We start from the raw sequence: 18,609 nt of genomic DNA on the forward strand, positions 1-18,609 counted from the left end.
TTAGTTATGTTTGGGGGAAAAACTGGTTTTCTACAGATGCGAATGCTAAGAAGAAACTTCTAAAGTTGCTTTTAAATGTAAGGAGATGGAAATCAGACAGGGTTTAACCTACAAAAAGTCTCAGTTTTGTTTAAAATATTCAAACTCATTCCAAACATCCAACTTTCCAAACCTTTACAAACAGCCACTAATACATCTAAAATAATTATGATAGCAGATTCCTTAACACTAGTTAAGACACACACTTACAGAGATAAAACAAAATGTTTGGACTAATTTTCTGAGAGAGATGTTTTTCTTCATCTTGAGAAGACTGAGCCAGCAGACGCAAGCCACTTAACGTAATATTTTATTCTGTGATTCAAGCTATGGCAAACCCCACCGGATATTTACTCATGGGACCTCCCACTCAATGTCAGGCAGAATAATCAGTGTGCAATGTAAAAAGTTATTCAAGGTCATTTGTGGGTAAGAAAACTAAAAGAATATGTATGTTTATGCATGTATGCAATTCTGTGATATGTACATCCAGAAAATCCATTATAGTACACTATTATGCAATTATTTTCCCATGGTGTGCCACAGTGTTCTTTCAGTGGTTTAGCTTGATGGAGCAAAACTTCAATGATTCAAACTACATTTGGTAAAACTGGCTTGAAATTTTACATGTTGAGTGCCTGGAAACAGCATTCAAACCCACTGAAATCATTTTACATTTTGTCCCTTCGCAACTGCAAACTTCTAGGTATTTTATTGGGATTTTATATGACTTATCAATACAAAGTAGAGTGTTATATGTGGTCTTCAAATAAAACAATCCGGAAAAGTGTCCTGCTCCTCATTGTCCTTATATTTCATGGTGGCAATGGCGTGTTTAGGGTTACTTTTCATCAACACAGAGTTTTGCTTGCTCTTAAAAAAGTTCAACTGTTGTGTCATCTTACCTAAATCATCATGTTTCACATGTTTGCATTTGTATAAAAAAAAGTTAACCATTTATCCTTTTTGTTACATATTACTATTATGTCCTCTATCTTGTTAAAACACACTTCAGTATGCGGTTATAACGTGACAAAAAGTAAAAAAGTTTTGGATGTATTACCACTTTAGCCAAGCACAGTAATTTATCAAATGAGAAACACGTCATTAGTGGCGGCTGAGGTATTAAAACGCATTCAAATACTTAATGGAGAACGCAAACGTGTGTCATAACGCACGGCGTCATCAAAATCCACACATCCCTGTTACTGTGCTGTCCAGAGCAGCAGACAAGCTGAGACGCCATGGCAACTGTTGCTGCAAAAGACATTAAGGAGGCATAGGAGGTTGACAACGGCGGGCATCAGTGTGTGTGTGTGTGTGTGTGTGTATCAATGTGGAGGGACTGAAGCTGTGAGACTAAATATGTTTGTTAGAAAAAAACACAGTCTGAATTATACAGACAATGATGCTATTCAGTCACACTTAAACAATGAGGTGTTTTTGTAATGCACCTGGGCTCCATCTGAATTGTCCCCTCTCTAATTATATCCATAGTAACAATACATGCGGTCAGAAAACATCATTGTATAGTATAATTCAAGGGCAAATAAAATTATTTTTCATGTTAATAAATAAAACAAAAACACCATAATTCCAATGTTCTAAATTGTTTGGCATTTATAAATCTTAACCATATACAGGTGAATCTCAGAAAATTAGGATATCGTGAAAAAGTTCAATATTTTTTTCAGAAAGTGAAACTCATAGATTTTTCCATCATCAACTGAGAATAATACATAGGATCAATTTAAAAAAAGCATTGTAATGTATGTATGATATGTAATGGCCATTTTATGGCCTACAAAATCACAGAGAAGACTGCAGACATGACAAATAATCACAGATGTAACTGCATTTATTGTCCGTTTTGCAAAAACTTAAAGTTGGAGGTGGAGCTTCAGTGAAAGAAAGGCAGCACAATTTTTATTGTTATTTCAAAGTGGTGTGCCCATTCTCTTCTCTCCTCAACAAATTGTTTTCAATGAACACAACTGCCAATCACTGTATATATTTTCTCTTTTTTGGATCATTCTGTCCAAACAAAAGAAATGGTTGTCCATGAGAATCCCAATACATCAGTGGTTTCTGAATACTCAGAGCAGTCCATCTTGCAAAACAACTATGCCACATTTAAACTTATTTACATCTCCTTTCCTCCCCATTCTGATGCTCAGTTGGAACATCAGCAAGTTGTCTTCACCATGTCTAGTTATCCAAATTCATTGAGTTCCTGTCACAAAATGACCAGTAAGTTTATATTAAAAACTTTGTATATAGGGAGGTTTGGTCAAGCAACACACATCTGCAGAGAACTTAATAACCCACTGATCCCTACAACTGATCTCTTTCCATCAAAGACTGGAATTAGACACCAAAGCTCTTGTCAGCTGAAATAATGCTGTGTCAGCTTATGGAAAGCTGACACAGCATTATTTCTGGATTCACAGGAAGAAATCTGTCAACCAACCAGCAAGAAAAAAAAGCTGACGTGAAAGTTTGCATCAGCTCTGACAGAAAGGGGGGAAGGTCATATTAGCAGATAACAGAATCAGCAGTAAGGAAGACTGATTAAACCACAGAAAGAAGCTCTTGACCTCAGCAACAAATACATTATTTAGTTCATTTAGTGTATGTTAGTCAATGCCAGTTTTAAAATTTAGAGAATCTCCTGTGACTGGCAGTTAAAGTGTGATATTCAAGTTAATATTTGGTTAAGTAAGTTTGCTGTGAGTATGAGAACTACTACAAATTAATTCACATCTACATTCAATTAAGTCCAGTAAAAAAAAAATGATAGGTTTGGCTGTGGGGGCATGGTGGGGGCTTACATCCCCCGGTGTGTGTAGCCAGCTGGGGACCTCTTGCCGAGTCAGTTTGTCCTGTCTTAGTGTGGGGTCGGGGGTCCGTTGTGAGTACTGACTGGGTGGTGTCTGCTCTGTTGCTCTTGTTGCGTTGCACAAAGCCCTTGCCTTGCCGTCATGGCACACTGTGCGGTGGAAGGCAGGGTGCGGTGGGGGTGTTTGGAGTGGAGCTGGGTGTGGAGCTTGCGCTGTATGGATAGGGCCGGGGTCATTCAGGTTCGGGCGGTGCCGGCACTAGTCTGGGCTGGTGCTGGAGTGGCCTGCCTGTCTCCACCCAGGAATGAAGGGGACCACCTCCTGGGTCTAGGGGCTGGTTGCTCCTTAGGAGTATTGGTACCTGGACCTGGGAGCAAAGTGTATGTATGGAGAGTGTGAGTGAGTGTACGATGTCCATCGTTGTGTCTCTTTACTTTAGGTGTATGGGTGTGAGTGTTTTTATGTGTACGCATGAGGGTGGGAATGTGTGATTGTGAGTGCCTGTTTTTGTGTGAGGTTGGGTCCTGGGCTGCTCCCTCTCCTGGATCAGCTTAGGTCCCCCATCAAATGTGAGGCCTGTTTTCTCCCCGCCACACTCTCTGCCATTGGCTGGTGTCTCTGCCCGCTGGTGTTTTGATGGTTTTTGGTGTTCAGGGCTGGTTGCTTTGGTGTGTGCTGGCTCACTTCCGGTGGCTACTTACCAGGGCCTGGGCCCCCTGGCTCTGTCGAGCCTCTGCTTGGGGGGTGATGTGCCCTGGGGCCTCAGGTCTGTGGGTCCATGGCTGGATCTGCTCCAGCATAGATGGCTGCCGGCAGGGCCTGTAGGCTTGTCGCTGTAGCTCCCTGTGGTTTCTGTACTGTGGCTGCTGGGTGGTTCCCCTGGTGCTTTCCTCTGCTCTTCTCTGGGGGGATTGCGATAGTCCCGGTGGTGGTCCTCCCGGGGTTCCCGTGCTCTGTGGGGGCCTTTGAATGTCTGTGGCTCAGATCTCTTGCTACTGCATAATTTTATGGAGAAACCTTATTAACACAAGCATGCTCACACTTACACCTACAGGTGTTTGGATTCAGTTGTTAACAGATACACTATATTGAGCCATATTTACCAATAAATACATCTTGCATTCATTAGTACTGTGCACTTTTCAGTCCACATCGCTGTTGTTACAGTATCTATGTTTCTGCAGGTGTAGAAGCAGTGTTCTAGGGTGTTATCTTGTATTCTCCTCATCCTTCTTTTGTCTCTGTCTATTGCAATTGAAATAATCCCAAAGCAGTTTCTAATAAAGTTTTTTATATATGAAGTGAAGCCTTGTAGTATTAGCCATGATGCTCCACTTGTGAAAGTAAATTTGTTGTGCTTCTTCTAGGCACTCAGACAACAATTCTGAGTGCTGCTCACAGGACACGTAAAACAAATAAATTATACAATTAATGTCCTTTTCTAAACATATTTGGACATTTATCACGTATTTGAACAATACGGAAAATTCAAGCTATATACTGTAAATAAAGAAATTAAAGAAAATATCTTTTTAAAATGTCTAAATTATGTAATTCCCACCCAAAATTACACACAATCCCATCAGAACAGGAGCACATAATGAGAACATTGTTACTCAGCCTTTGAAGGAGATTTGTCCTTTTCAAGCCTTGGACATTAAATTTGGTGTTCTCCAAAGTTTTGAAGTGAGAAGGACCACCACGACATGATCTAGAGATCTGTCAGAGGAGCTGCTACAATCTTCTTCAGAGAGAAGATTGTAGCAGCTGATTAGGGATTCAAAGAAGTCTCAAAAAACTTTCATATCAACCATTTCTATTGTAAAAGTGGAGAATATCCAAAACAACCGCCAACAAGCCTGGTCTGGCTGTCCAAGCAAGTTCACCCAAAGAGCAGAGCGCAAGATGATAACCTAAAATGAAAACAAAAACCTAAAATGTCACCACAAGGTCTTACTGTTGATATAATCAGTGTTGGTATAATCAGAATGGGGCTGTACAAGTTTCCCTTTAATGGGAAGTGAATAAGGAGCGATGCTTTGATCTCCAAGAAAAAATAAGCCCAGATAAAAGTTTGCCTGAGAATCTTTATTTTTTTGGATACTCTAAAATTTGTATTATTCAGACACCAGAATAGAGAACATGTTTGGCATAAACCAAATACAGGATCCCAGGAAAAAACCCTATACCAACTATAAGGCAAGGAGGTGGAAGTGCTATGATCTAGGGATGCTTCGCAGCAACAGGCCCTGCCCACCTTACCATCATACCATAAATTCTACCATGTATCAGAGGGTGACTAAAGAAAATGCGACACCATCTGTGAAAGAAAAAAAAACCTAAAGCAGAACTTGATCCTGTACCATGACCATATACCACAACATACCAGTAAATTCACCAGGGACTGGCTGAGAATTGAGAAATGGAAAGACCTGGGCTTAGTCAAAGCCCAGATCGTGATCTAATCTAGATGGTGTGGGGTGACTGTGGATGGGCTGTACATGCAGGAATTTCCTCAAACATTTCAGAGTTGAAAAGGAGTGGGGTTAGCTTTCCTCAGATTGAAGTCAGATACTGGTAGAAGGTTTAATGAAAACTTCTCACTGGAGTTATTTCAATCAAAGAAAGTCAATGTGAAAATCTGGGTTGCAGAGATTGGAGGAGTAAAGAGGCACAGAATCCAAGTTGCTTGAGGTCCAGTATGAAGTTTCCAAAGTCAGAATTGATTTGGGCGGCCACGTCTTCTGCAGTTGTTGATGTGAGAAATGTATTTTATCAAGTCCGAACTCAGCTCTGTTTTCCACCAGCATATAATAAAGCACTTAGTGCTTACGTCTGCTGACAAGCTTTGTGGAGATGCTGATTTCATTTTCCAGCAGGGGTTGGCACCTGCCCATAATGCCAGAGTTACCAAAAGGTTGTTCAAGGACCATTGTGTTATTGTGCTTGATTGGCCAGCAAACTGGCCTGAACCCTGCAAACAATCTATATGATACTGTCAAGAGGAACAGAGAAAAACCAGCATCAACATGACCCATGACCTGGGCTTTCTTAACACCTCAAAAATGCCTTTATATCTATCTATCTATCTATCTATCTATCTATCTATCTATCTATCTATCTATCTATCTATCTATCTATCTATCTATCTATCTATCTATCTATCTATCTATCTATCTATCTATCTATCTATGTATATTATATATTTCTTTTTTTTTTTTATCTGATGCTTTCAAGGTCATCTGGCCAGTGTTGCCAGTACGCGAGCCAGCAAATTTCTAAGGATGTCCTTTTTACCTAAGTCCCCCTTTGGTGGCGCCGCTGAACTTTGTTAGACTTTTATTCAGAGTACAACAAGCCTTTAAATTGGATCTTATTGCTAAAGTTTACACCAATGTCTTAAAACCTTTAACGTCTTATGTCTTACAACCTTTGTAAATGTTTATGCAGTGTCAAGGAGATCCATCGGAATGACATTTTCACCCTCTTTGCACATGGTTTTAATTCAGTTGAATGAATGCTAATCCAGACTGTAAACACAGGTTGTAGAGACTGGTTGCTATCTGTGTCCCTTTTTAGCATTTGTGGCATTAGCTTGTTGCATGTTGGTACATGCACAGAAACAGCTGAAACCAAAGCAAAACATACTAATATGTGAAACCTAAGCCAATGAGTTTTTCTGACTGCTCATTAAACATTTCAAATATATTTGCATTCAAGCAAGTCTTATTTGGATGCACTCGAATCTTACCAGTTGATTTATTGTTGCTGCTCCATGTTCTTGTTGTGTTTTCAATACATTGCATAATTATATCAACACATAGTTGGCAGGAATCAAATGTTTAAGGGTAAATATGCAGGTTCTAAGTGTTTCTTCATATTAAAAAAAGAGTCATGCTGCATCAAAACAAACCATTTGCAGGTAAGGGCTGAATAAGTATGACCTAATGGCATTAGGAAGCAGATGAAAGCTAAATAGCAAACAAGGAATAATCCCTAAAGTCCTTTCCTTGTATCCTCCAGTGCTCCTCTTCCCATTTTCCTTGCTTTGTTGGCTTTCAGGACTAAGTATAAAGATTTAGGACAAGTGGATCGGCATGTTGATGGAAGCATCCAGATTGAAAACAGGCCCATGAAGTCGTCACTTAGTGTGCGCATGATGGTGTGTGTCCTGGATTTGGAGGACGTTCCGTAATTTGATGATAAAAGTAAAAAACAAAAAAGCAATTTCTAGCAGGCGAGCATCATTTCTTGCATTTGATTGCAGTCTTAGACCCTGAGCAGACATAATTAGCTAGTCATGTTTGTTTTCATTTGTTTGCATCCACTGTTTACCTCCCAAGTTTACTGGAGAGCATATATCTGTCGGTTTTCTCCATTTCTTCTGTACACACAGACACATGCACACATTCCCTAGTTCTGAGATCATCCCTCAGAGCTGCTTTGTGAAGCATCTACTGTAAATTCGTCTACATATACTCTGTCTTCACCATCCACTCTCTTCTATCCATTTTGGTCCTTTTCTTTAAACACTTTGAAGGATTGTCTTGTAAAAATGTAGATCAAAGTGCAATATAAGAAAGAAAGAGATACAAACTGCAAAGACTGTAAGCAAATAGGATGGAAAACATGTGATTTCAATGTTATAATTTTATTCTTCCACTATCTAAGTGAGCAGAAAATAAGCACAGACTAAAAATACTGCTGACAAAATTCAGGCCCAATTCACAACACATGTCGTCTCAAAGCTCTTTACAAAAAGGTAATTTCAACCCAATCATACAGACAGATTCCAAGTCAAGTACATACAGGTCCTTCTCAAAATATTAGCATATTGTGATAAAGTTCATTATTTTTCATAATGTCATGATGAAAATTTAACATTCATATATTTTAGATTCATTGCACACTAACTGAAATATTTCAGGTCTTTTATTGTCTTAATACGGATGATTTTGGCATACAGCTCATGAAAACCCAAAATTCCTATCTCACAAAATTAGCATATTTCATCCGACGATGTTGGCAACAACAAGATGGCGCCGCAGATGGTCGCCTCGGCGTGTTGGTGCGCATTGTTTTGTTTTGTTTTTTGCTTTAAAACGGTCTTCTGTGATGGTACCCGGAGCTCTCTCACCAGAGAAGAACTCATGAACATCAGGGCTACTACACCAGAGGAGTTATTTCCAACATTTCTACCTACTGCTCTGGAATATTTGGACATTCTGGTCAAAGGTGCGCTCACCTTTGTTCACGCGGTGAAACGCCGGAAGAGAGGGAAACGGGCTGGGGTGCTGGTACGTCTTCGCCAGCGTGGACTACGAACACCGTTACCTGGAATATTTCTCTCTAACGTGCGCTCACTTCCCAACAAAATGGAGGAACTACAACTGTTGTTGGGGAAAAACAGGGACTTTTATTCATCGGCAGTTTTGTGCTTCACGGAGACGTGGCTGTGTGGATTAATACCGGACTCTGCGCTGCAGCTGGCAGGATTCCAGCTCTACAGAGCGGACAGAGACACGGAACTCTCCGGCAAAGCGAAAGGTGGAGGAATCTGTTTTTACCTCAACAGTGGTTGGTGCAACGACGTGACAGTGATTCAACAGCACTGTTCTCCAGACCTGGAATCCTTCATCATAAACTGTAAGCCTTTCTATTCCCCCCGTGAGTTCGCTTCGTTCATCCTGGTCGGTGTTTACATCCCACCGCAAGCTAACGTGCAGGTCGCACAGCGCATGCTCGCCGACCAGATACTGAGTGTGGAGCGGACCAACCCGGACTCCTTAGTAATCGTCGCTGGCGACTTTAACAAAGGTAATCTGACCCACGAACTTCCCAAATACAGACAGTTTATAAAATGTCCGACCAGAGAGGACAACATTCTGGATCACTGTTACACCACCATCAGAGACGCTTATCACGCCGTCCCACGTGCTGCACTGGGCCAATCCGACCACATCATGGTCCACCTGATTCCTGCATACAGGCAGAAACTTAAGCTCTGCAAACCTGTTGTGAGGACGACAAGGAAGTGGAGCAGTGAGGCTGTGGAGAATCTCCAGGCGTGTTTAGGCTGTACAGACTGGGATGTGTTCAGGACTACTACCAACAGTCTGGACGAGTACACAGAGGCTGTGACTTCCTACATCAGCTTCTGTGAGGACAGCTGTGTACCATCATGCACCAGGGTGAGTTACAACAACGACAAACCCTGGTTCACAGCTAAACTCAGAAGGTTAAGACTGGATAAGGAAGAGGCCTTCAGGAGTGGGGACAAAGACATATACAGAGAGGCCAAGTACAAGTTTGGCAAGGCAGTGAAAGAGGCCAAACGACTGTACTCTGAGAAGCTCCAAATCCAGTTCTCAGCCAACGACTCTGCGTCTGTCTGGAAAGGGCTCAAGCAAATCACCAACTACAAGCCGAAAGCCCCCCACTCCATCAACGACCGACGCCTCGCCAACGACCTGAACGAGTTCTACTGCCGCTTTGAAAGACAAAGGGACAGTCCTGCAACCATCTCCCACGACGCCCCCCAACAGCTGCAGCCACAATCCACCACCCCCACCTCCCCAACCCCAAGAGGGGCCTTGGCACCTCCAACCCCCACCAGCCCCCTACCCACGCCGAGGACGGCTCTTTCCATCCAGGAGAGGGACGTCAACAAACTCTTCAGGAGACAGAACCCCCGGAAAGCTGCTGGTCCGGATTCTGTCTCACCAGCCAGCCTGAAGCACTGCGCTGATCAGCTGTCTCCAGTCTTCACAGACATTTTTAACACCTCACTGGAGACATGTCATGTGCCAGCCTGCTTCAAGTCCTCCACCATCGTCCCTGTTCCCAAGAAGCCAAGGACCACAGGGCTTAATGACTTCAGACCCGTCGCCCTGACCTCTGTGGTGATGAAGTCCTTTGAGCGCCTTGTGCTCTCACACCTAAAAGACATCACCGACCCCCTCCTGGACCCCCTGCAGTTTGCCTACAGAGCCAACAGGTCTGTAGATGATGCAGTCAACCTAGCCCTTCACTTCATCCTCCGGCACCTGGACTCCACAGGAACCTATGCCAGGATCCTGTTTGTGGATTTCAGCTCTGCCTTCAACACCATCGTCCCAGCTCTGCTCCAGGAGAAGCTCTCCCAGCTGAGTGTGCCCGACTCCACCTGCAGGTGGATCACTGACTTCCTGTCTGACAGGAAGCAGCGCGTGAGGCTGGGGAAGCATGTCTCTGACTCCCTGACCATCAGCACCGGTTCCCCCCAAGGCTGTGTTCTCTCTCCTCTGCTCTTCTCCCTGTACACCAACAGCTGCACCTCCAGTCACCAGTCTGTCAAGCTTCTGAAGTTTGCGGACGACACCACCCTGATCGGACTCATCTCTGATGGTGACGAGTCCGCGTACAGATGGGAAGTGGACCATCTGTTGGACTGGTGCAGCCAGAACAGCCTTGAGCTCAACGCTCTAAAGACAGTGGAGATGGTTGTGAACTTCAGGCAGAACCCAGCCCCACCTGCCCCCATCACCCTCTGTGACTCCACAATTGACACTGTGGAATCTTTCCGCTTCCTGGGAACCATCATCTCCCAGGATCTCAAGTGGGAGCCAAACATCAGCTCCCTCATCAAGAAAGCCCAGCAGAGGATGTTCTTCCTGCGGCAGCTGAAGAAATTCAACCTGCCAAAGACTATGATAGTGCACTTCTACACAGCCATCATTGAGTCCATCCTCACCTCCTCCATCACCATCTGGTACGCCGCTGCTACAGCCAAGGATAAGGGCAGGCTGCAGCGTGTCATTCGGTCTGCTGAGAAGGTGATTGGCTGCAGTCTACTGTCGCTCCAGGAACTGTACACCTCCAGGACCCTGAAGCGGGCAGGGAAGATTCTGGCTGATCCCTCCCACCCCGGTCACAGACTCTTTGAGACTCTCCCCTCTGGCAGGAGGCTGCGGTCCATCCGGACCAAAACCTCACGCCACAAGAACAGTTTTTTCCCATCTGCCACCAGCCTGGTTAACAAAGCCCGGAAACCACCCTGACATTCCCCCTTTCCCCCACACCCCCCCTTTTTTTGCTGACAGGACACCTGTAACCTGTAACTCTATGCGTTACATTAACGCTCAGCTTGGACTCCTGCTTACTTGCACTGCTTTACTTGCACAATGATCACCTGCACTGTTGTATTGCTCTTGCATCTTATACTGCTCTATATTTACTCTCACTCACTTAAAACTGTGCACTTATATTTATATTATATTGTAGATATGTTTGTACTGTTTAACTTGTACTGTATTGCACCGACTACGCCAAAACAAATTCCTTGTATGTCCAAAAACGTACTTGGCAATAAAGCTTTTCTGATTCTGATTCTGATTCTGAAAAGAAAAGTGTTTTTAATACAAAAAACGTCAACCTTCAAATAATCATGTACAGTTATGCACTCAATACTTGGTCGGGAATCCTTTTGCAGAAATGACTGCTTCAATGCGGCGTGGCATGGAGGCAATCAACCTGTGGCACTGCTGAGGTCTTATGGAGGCCCAGGATGCTTCGATAGCGGCCTTTAGCTCATCCAGAGTGTTGGGTCTTGAGTCTCTCAACGTTCTCTTCACAATATCCCACAGATTCTCTATGGGGTTCAGGTCAGGAGAGTTGGCAGGCCAATGGAGCACAGTGATACCATGGTCAGTAAACCATTTACCAGTGGTTTTGGCACTGTGAGCAGGTGCCAGGTCGTGCTGAAAAATGAAATCTTCATCTCCATAAAGCTTTTCAGCAGATGGAAGCATGAAGTGCTCCAAAATCTCCTGATAGCTAGCTGCATTGACCCTGCCCTTGATAAAACACAGTGGACCAACACCAGCAGCTGACACGGCACCCCAGACCATCACTGACTGTGGGTACTTGACACTGGACGTCTGGCATTTTGGCATTTCCTTCTCCCCAGTCTTCCTCCAGACTCTGGCACCTTGATTTCCGAATGACATGCAGAATTTGCTTTCATCTGAAAAACGTACTTTGGACCACTGAGCAACAGTCCAGTGCTGCTTCTCTGTAGCCCAAGTCAGGCGCTTCTGCCGCTGTTTCTGGTTCAAAAGTGGCTTGACCTGGCACCTGTAGCCCATTTCCTGCACACACCTGTGCACGGTGGCTCTGGATGTTTCTACTCCAGACTCAGTCCACTGCTTCCGCAGGTCCCCCAAGGTCTGGAATCGGCCCTTCTCCACAATCTTCCTCAGGGTCCGGTCACCTCTTCTCGTTGTGCAGCGTTTTCTGCCACACTTTTTCCTTCCCACAGACTTCCCACTGAGGTGCCTTGATACAGCACTCTGGGAACAGCCTATTCGTACAGAAATTTCTTTCTCTGTCTTACCCTCTTGCTTGAGGGTGTCAATAGTGGCCTTCTGGACAACAGTCAGGTCAGCAGTCTTACCCATGATTGGGGTTTTGAGTGATGAACCAGGCTGGGAGTTTTAAAGGCCTCAGGAATCTTTTGCAGGTGTTTAGAGTTAACTCGTTGATTCAGATGATTAGGTTCATAGCTCGTTTAGAGACCCTTTTAATGATATGCTAATTTTGTGAGATAGGAATTTTGGGTTTTCATGAGCTGTATGCCAAAATCATCCGTATTAAGACAATAAAAGACTTGAAATATTTCAGTTAGTGTGCAATGAATCTAAAATATATGAATGTTAAATTTTCATCATGACATTATGGAAAATAATGAACTTTATCACAATATGCTAATATTTTGAGAAGGACCTGTACAGTACATTCCATTGACCTTAATTACCAAACAATGCAGTGAACTTCAGGTTATTATTTAAATTGGTTGAAAAGTTTTCTGAGGTAACCCAGCAGATTCCATCAAGTCACTAACTTGCAGCTTTCACTCCTTCTGGAAGTGGAAACTAACTGTTCGTGTTCATACATTTCAATCTTTTAGGAATGTCAGTCATTTTCTACCGCTTATTCCATAGTGGGTCGCAGGGAAGCTGGTGCCTATCTCCAGCAGTCTATGGGCAAGAGGCAGGGTACACCCTGGACAGGTCGCCAGTCCATCTCAGGGCAACACACATACAACCATGCACACACTCATTCATACACCTGAGAGCAATTTAGAGTGACCAATTAACCTAACAGGCATGTCTTTGGACTGTGGGAGGAAGCCAGAGTACCCGGTGAGAACCCACACATGCACGGGGAGAACATGCAAACTCCATGCAGAAAGACCCCCGGCTGGGAATTGAACCCAGGACCTTCTTGCTGCAAGGCAACAGTGCTACCAACTGCACCACCATGCAGCCATGCAGTCTTTTAGGAATGATTTACTGTAAATCAATAAACTGGAAAACATAACGGTTCATTTCCAACCCATTTTCCATCTTTAATGTGACGAACATCCTTGGCAATTCAACTGAAAAAAACAAATCTGTTTTGGGAAGATAAAAAAAAAAATAAAAGGTGGTTATGTGGTACATGTGACAAAAGTCTGCTGTGCATAACAGATGTCCTCACAAGGGTTTTGCTGAACGTTTGCAAGGCAGACTCCTGAAAGAAAGAATGAATGCTGAAATTGATCGAAAGGTGCTTCAAGCTGTTTGACATAGTCAGCTCTGTTTTCAAGCAAAGTTTAAAGTTTTAATATACTTCCTGTGATTGCCTGCAAAGCACTTTGGATTGCCTTGCCGAAGAATGGTGCTATACAAAAATACATTTGCCTTGCCTTCAACAAAGTATTAGTTCTTGGGTGTGCACACTTATACAACCTCAATAATAAATTTTATTCCTTGTTGAATCATTTATTCACTGTGGATGTACTAATAAAAATGCTCTCTCTCATGTTTATTTGTTTCGATCTGTAGTAACAATTATTCAGATTTATTGCAAGGTCATTCTTTGCTGTTGCTGCGGATGTTTTTAGGTGGTTGATTTGGGTGAACAGCAACCACCACAAAAACTTGTTAAGACATCAAGTGATATGTGGGCAGTAATCACACAGTGAGCTTGTGGGTGAAAAGCTAGAATAATGAGTAACTTGTACCTGGATTTGTAGCTTATTCTGAAGCACTCCAAGAATATTGTCCCCTTGCGCCTCTGCGTGGTCTCAGAAACAGGTTTTTAAAAGTCGAAAACCCTGAGCTGCCGAAGCATTGTTGATTCACATATTTCAAAATCAGATTGTTATTTGAAAAATTTCAAAGCTTCCGCCGGTACCTTTATTCAATGCTGTGTATGGAGTTTTACTCCACCATCTTTAAAAAGTCCGTATGGTTGCATTCTTAAGCTTGCAACAGTTTGTTTAGTGTTTTAATAAACAAATCAAAGGCCTGCACAGATTTTTCTCTCTCATTTACTGATCCATCCTAAACCACTTTAACTACTTTCCACTTAATGGAGTGATGTCACAACTCAGGCATCTTGCTTTTGGAAGGACGCTGCACCTTCCAAGTAAACAATCTTGTAAAACCACATAAGATTCTGTCTGTTACAGTCGGGTGAGCTCAGATCATTCTCATTAAACATGTTTGGCGATGCTAAAATGTGGATATAGAGAAGATGATTTTAGCAGCATGGGCAATGTAGACCTGTTGCACCATTACTTGATCTCTATTCTTTAAATAGACTTAGGACCTAATGCTTTTGCTGGCATTATCAATTATTTATTTGTTTTTCCTCCAAGGCTGAAGATCAATGCAACAATGGTTGCTGCTTTGTGCAGCTGACAACAAAGAGGTTTGCATATGAAGCTCAGTTTATGGTTTCAGCAATGTCCGGGCCAGATGCAAATCGGAACGACTCGCTCTGAGACCAATTTTTAGACCTTGGCTGCTTCAGGCAAAATGGCGGGTAGTTTAGTGACCGTTTGGGATACAGCAGCTGTCATACTGGACACCTATGTATATCAACTCATGCTTAAAAGAACCTTTTATACAAAGACCTTTTCCTCCAACCTAGAAATGAAGCCTTCAAACATAACATTTTTAAAGTGGTACATTTTATTCCAACTTGTACCGTATTCCAAAGCCTTCTAACAGAACACCAAGACAAGTCAAATATGTATAAAACAATGTTAATATAAGTTCATAGTGGTTAACCCCAAGTGTTCTGTTTAAAAGTCCTCTAAACTAGCACTCCACCACTGTTAAATTTGTGCTTACACCAGTATCTTATGGAAATAATTTATATTAAATCAGTATTTCAGTATCTCCTTTGCAAGATGCAAACGTCTGTACATTGTTCAAGTTATATCCAAATTATTAATCTGTTACTTATAGAATAAGTCAGACAATTAGTGGATTACTGGATTCAACTTTACTGAAGTATCTTAACTTTCTTGACCCCCTTTCAGATTTCCTGTAAATTTTGTGAACTGCTAGCAAACACCAAACTATTGCATACTTTTATTTTTGTAGAGCTGAATTTCAAGATACCAATAAACCTGACGTGTATGTCCATAAACTGTGGGACGAATCTGGTGTAGTGACAACCTGTGCATGCATGTGGAAACTTTGCCACATAAATAACTACATATCCTAGATTCAGGATCTTTTGCTGTGCCAGACGTTATGGCCAATAGAAGCTGTGGCATCAAGTTTGCTATCGCTATGAAGATCACATGTTTAATTAAAATGACATTTTCTCAAAACAAATTGTAGAGGCAGAAACAAAACTATTTGGATTTGGACCAGACATTGTTTTGATTGGTGAGTAATTTGTTTAGTCAATGTTGCAATGCACAAGCCAAATTGCTTGCAGCTGTTGATCAATTATCTAAAACCAGACCAAAGCAGAGATTCATTGCACTTCCATCTTGAAAAGCCTTAGTCTAATGTAACGTGTTTGCAGTCCTTGGAGATTTCTTGCAAGCTGTCTTAGTCCGAGTCAAAACAGAAATGTGCATCAAGCATATGAATGCTAGAAAAACAGTGTCTTGGGAAGCTATTAATGCAACACCTTTTTTTCACATTACAACCAAGAAATTCTGTGTATTTTATTGGGATTTTATGTGTAAGACAAACACAAAATAATACTTAAGTGTGTAGTGAAAAAACAAGATACATGAATACCTACATCTAAAAATCTGAAAAGTACAGTGAATATTTGTGTTCAGACCCCTTTACTCTGATCCCCCTAAATAAATATATAAAATATATAAATAAAGAAACAAACTAGTAGGGTCTGTTTGTGTGTAATTTGTTCCGAATCTAAATCCAGCTGTTTGCTAGAGAACATTATTGAACAAACAGCATCTTTGTGTTTTTCTATTTCCATAAAATTGACAATAAAATACAATGAAGGTTGTGGTTGGAATGTGACAAAATGAGAAAAGGCTCAAAGGGTATAAATATATTGCAAAGCCCTGTAAATTATTTCACAAATTAAGTTAAACAAAAATCAGTAAATTGTATTTGTTACAGGCATAAAAAGATTTGTTGTAATTGTCCACATTTCTAAATACTTTCTGCTCCAGTTTTATTCAGTTTTATCCGTTTTGTCCTAAACCTGCAGCGTTTTAAACCTCATTTAGACAAGATCTGATAAGTCTATCCAGTAAAAAACAGGTTTTCTTTCTCTGGTAATCTTATAACACCGTAAGTGTTTTCATGATGCCAATGTGAGATACTCACTCACACACACACACACACACACTCCATCACAATACATCATGGCAGTTACTTCACAGCCGAGTCAGTTCTCTGGAGACTATCTGTTATCTCCCGCTTTCGGAATATGTGTTCCTTTTCACTTCTCTGCATTCTTCAAATGGTTTTTGACCCAATCTGATAAGGAGGGAAAGAGGATTCCAGCTTTTCTCGCTTACTGGCTCATTCACGCATTTGGCATATTGAATTAAAAGAAAAAGAACCTGATGTTCTGCTTTGGAAGGGAAGGGGGAAAAATAACTAAAGAAAACAGATGGTTTTCATTAACTCAGGCTTGTATGCCTTAATGTGTGTGTGTCTTTATTTGTGTGTGTCTCATTTTTCAGCTGTCATATCCCAGATGAAATCAGGTTTTGCCTAACTTCTGTTTTTCTTCTAATGAGGCTGGATGTGAGTGGGGTATTTTGAAATAGATTGCCTAATGCTGGTTCAACATTAAGAATTACACAATGGTGGATGAGTTTGCCCTTTTGTTTAGTATCTCAAAGTGGTCGATCGGCCCTTTTGAGGGGAAGCTGATAAACAACAATGGCAGCTGATAATTGCATCTGAAGCATTTGATTCCAGTTTGGCTCCATAGAATGCCTGGAAGGCTTTATTTACTTGGAGTTCTTTCCCACAATCATCCCAACCCAGCAAACTGTTTATACATTACAAAAGAGGTTGACCAAACCTAACTGAAATTAATTTATTTAGTGAGATCACTTCTTTAAAAAAGAAAAATGCATTTTTTAATTCTAAATGCTTTACCCTGTGGAGTGAACTGCTGCACCCTAAGCAGCCTTCCTGCATGGGGTTCTCTGCAGTCCAATCTTATCAAGTGTAGAGCCCCATTTGTGGGTCAGTGACATGAAAACATTTGAGCAGCCCTGCTGTTAATAATCAAAGAGCTCCTTCCACTGCTGGTCCTCCTACTCCAGTTCCCCGCCCACCCCTCTCTTCTTGTCTTTTGGGAGTTGTGGAGAGTACAATGAAATAAGACAGGAAAAACACTGTTCCTTCTTCAAAATAAAAGCATATAAAGAAGCAAAGTGGAAAAATGAGACTAACGCTCACACGTTTTTCTATCATGCTAGCATTATACACAGAGGAAAAATCTTGGAAGATGATTTTAATTTACAGATGAACTGCAACTTGATATACGTGATGAAAACATACATAAAAGAATGCATGCTTATTGACGGCAAAACAACCAAAAACATCCAGACGCCCCCCAAAAACGATTTTACTTTGAAAGCCTCCACCGGATGTTGCGTTCTCAGCGGTGTTGACTCACTTCTACGGTCGCTTGCTTCTTCGCTCCGGTTCAGCATCAGCCTTCAGAATCCACGGGGCGCGCAGTATGGATCCTTTACGCATTACGCACCGCGGTGTCCGTTTTGGGACAGTCGGTTTCTTAGTGCATTTTAAAGCATCTGGGCTTTAAAAACAAACTTAAAAAGTCTGATTCCCGATTGCCTTGAAAACAGAAGACGGAAAAAACAAGTGATTCGCGGATTTTTGTTTTTCCCCAAACGCGCATCTTCTCTTTTTTGGATTTTGGATATAATTTATTCTCCTGTATATTTTGGGTGTCTACTTTATGAGGAAATTCATTGTTGATGATGGGAGACTCTGTGTTCCTGGACAGGCAGAACTCATATCTTGTAAGTAGTCCACTGAATACACTGTACTGTCTCAAACCTCCTGAGCGCATTCATCCTTCTGTCTGACAGCTTGGGTGTATGAGGGTAACAATGTTGCTTCAAGATTTTAAAGCTTTGTGTCTGCAGAAAAAGTTGTGCAAAGTTAGAGTGTTCTTTTTTTTAAATAAACTTTAAATTTTTTAGATAAAATGTGTAATTTATTTATTGCTAGATTACTATGACTATGACAAGTCAAAAAGGACTTCCGCTTAAACTGCCTGTGGCCCTGGGCCAAAAACGTGAAAGTAAGCAGACCAAAAGAGGCCCTAATATGCAAAAAACCTTCTGTGATGGAACATCGTAAGTGACATACAGGGCAAAGAGTAAGTATGTATTCAGATGATTCCCAAGACCAAATATGATTCCTGGGACTGAGAC

General features: G+C 41.9%; 1 protein-coding gene across 3 annotated transcripts in view; it reads left to right on the forward strand.

Annotated features, from left to right (window-relative positions):
* LOC124861680 (rho GTPase-activating protein 6-like) overlaps nucleotides 1–18,609 on the forward strand; it is a 93,074-nt gene that overhangs the window by 31,110 nt on the left and 43,355 nt on the right. Inside the window, exon 1 of one of the 3 annotated variants that reach the window (XM_047355590.1) lies at nucleotides 17,872–18,192. The exons of the other annotated variants lie outside the window; for them this stretch is intronic. Coding sequence (XP_047211546.1) covers nucleotides 18,148–18,192 — 45 coding nt within the window. The 5' untranslated portion in view covers nucleotides 17,872–18,147. Of the gene's footprint in view, nucleotides 1–17,871; nucleotides 18,193–18,609 lie in introns of those variants that run through there. 3 annotated transcript variants of the gene reach the window in all.

This window comes from Girardinichthys multiradiatus, chromosome 24 (genome assembly GCF_021462225.1).
Source record: "Girardinichthys multiradiatus isolate DD_20200921_A chromosome 24, DD_fGirMul_XY1, whole genome shotgun sequence".
NCBI lineage: Eukaryota > Metazoa > Chordata > Actinopteri > Cyprinodontiformes > Goodeidae > Girardinichthys > Girardinichthys multiradiatus.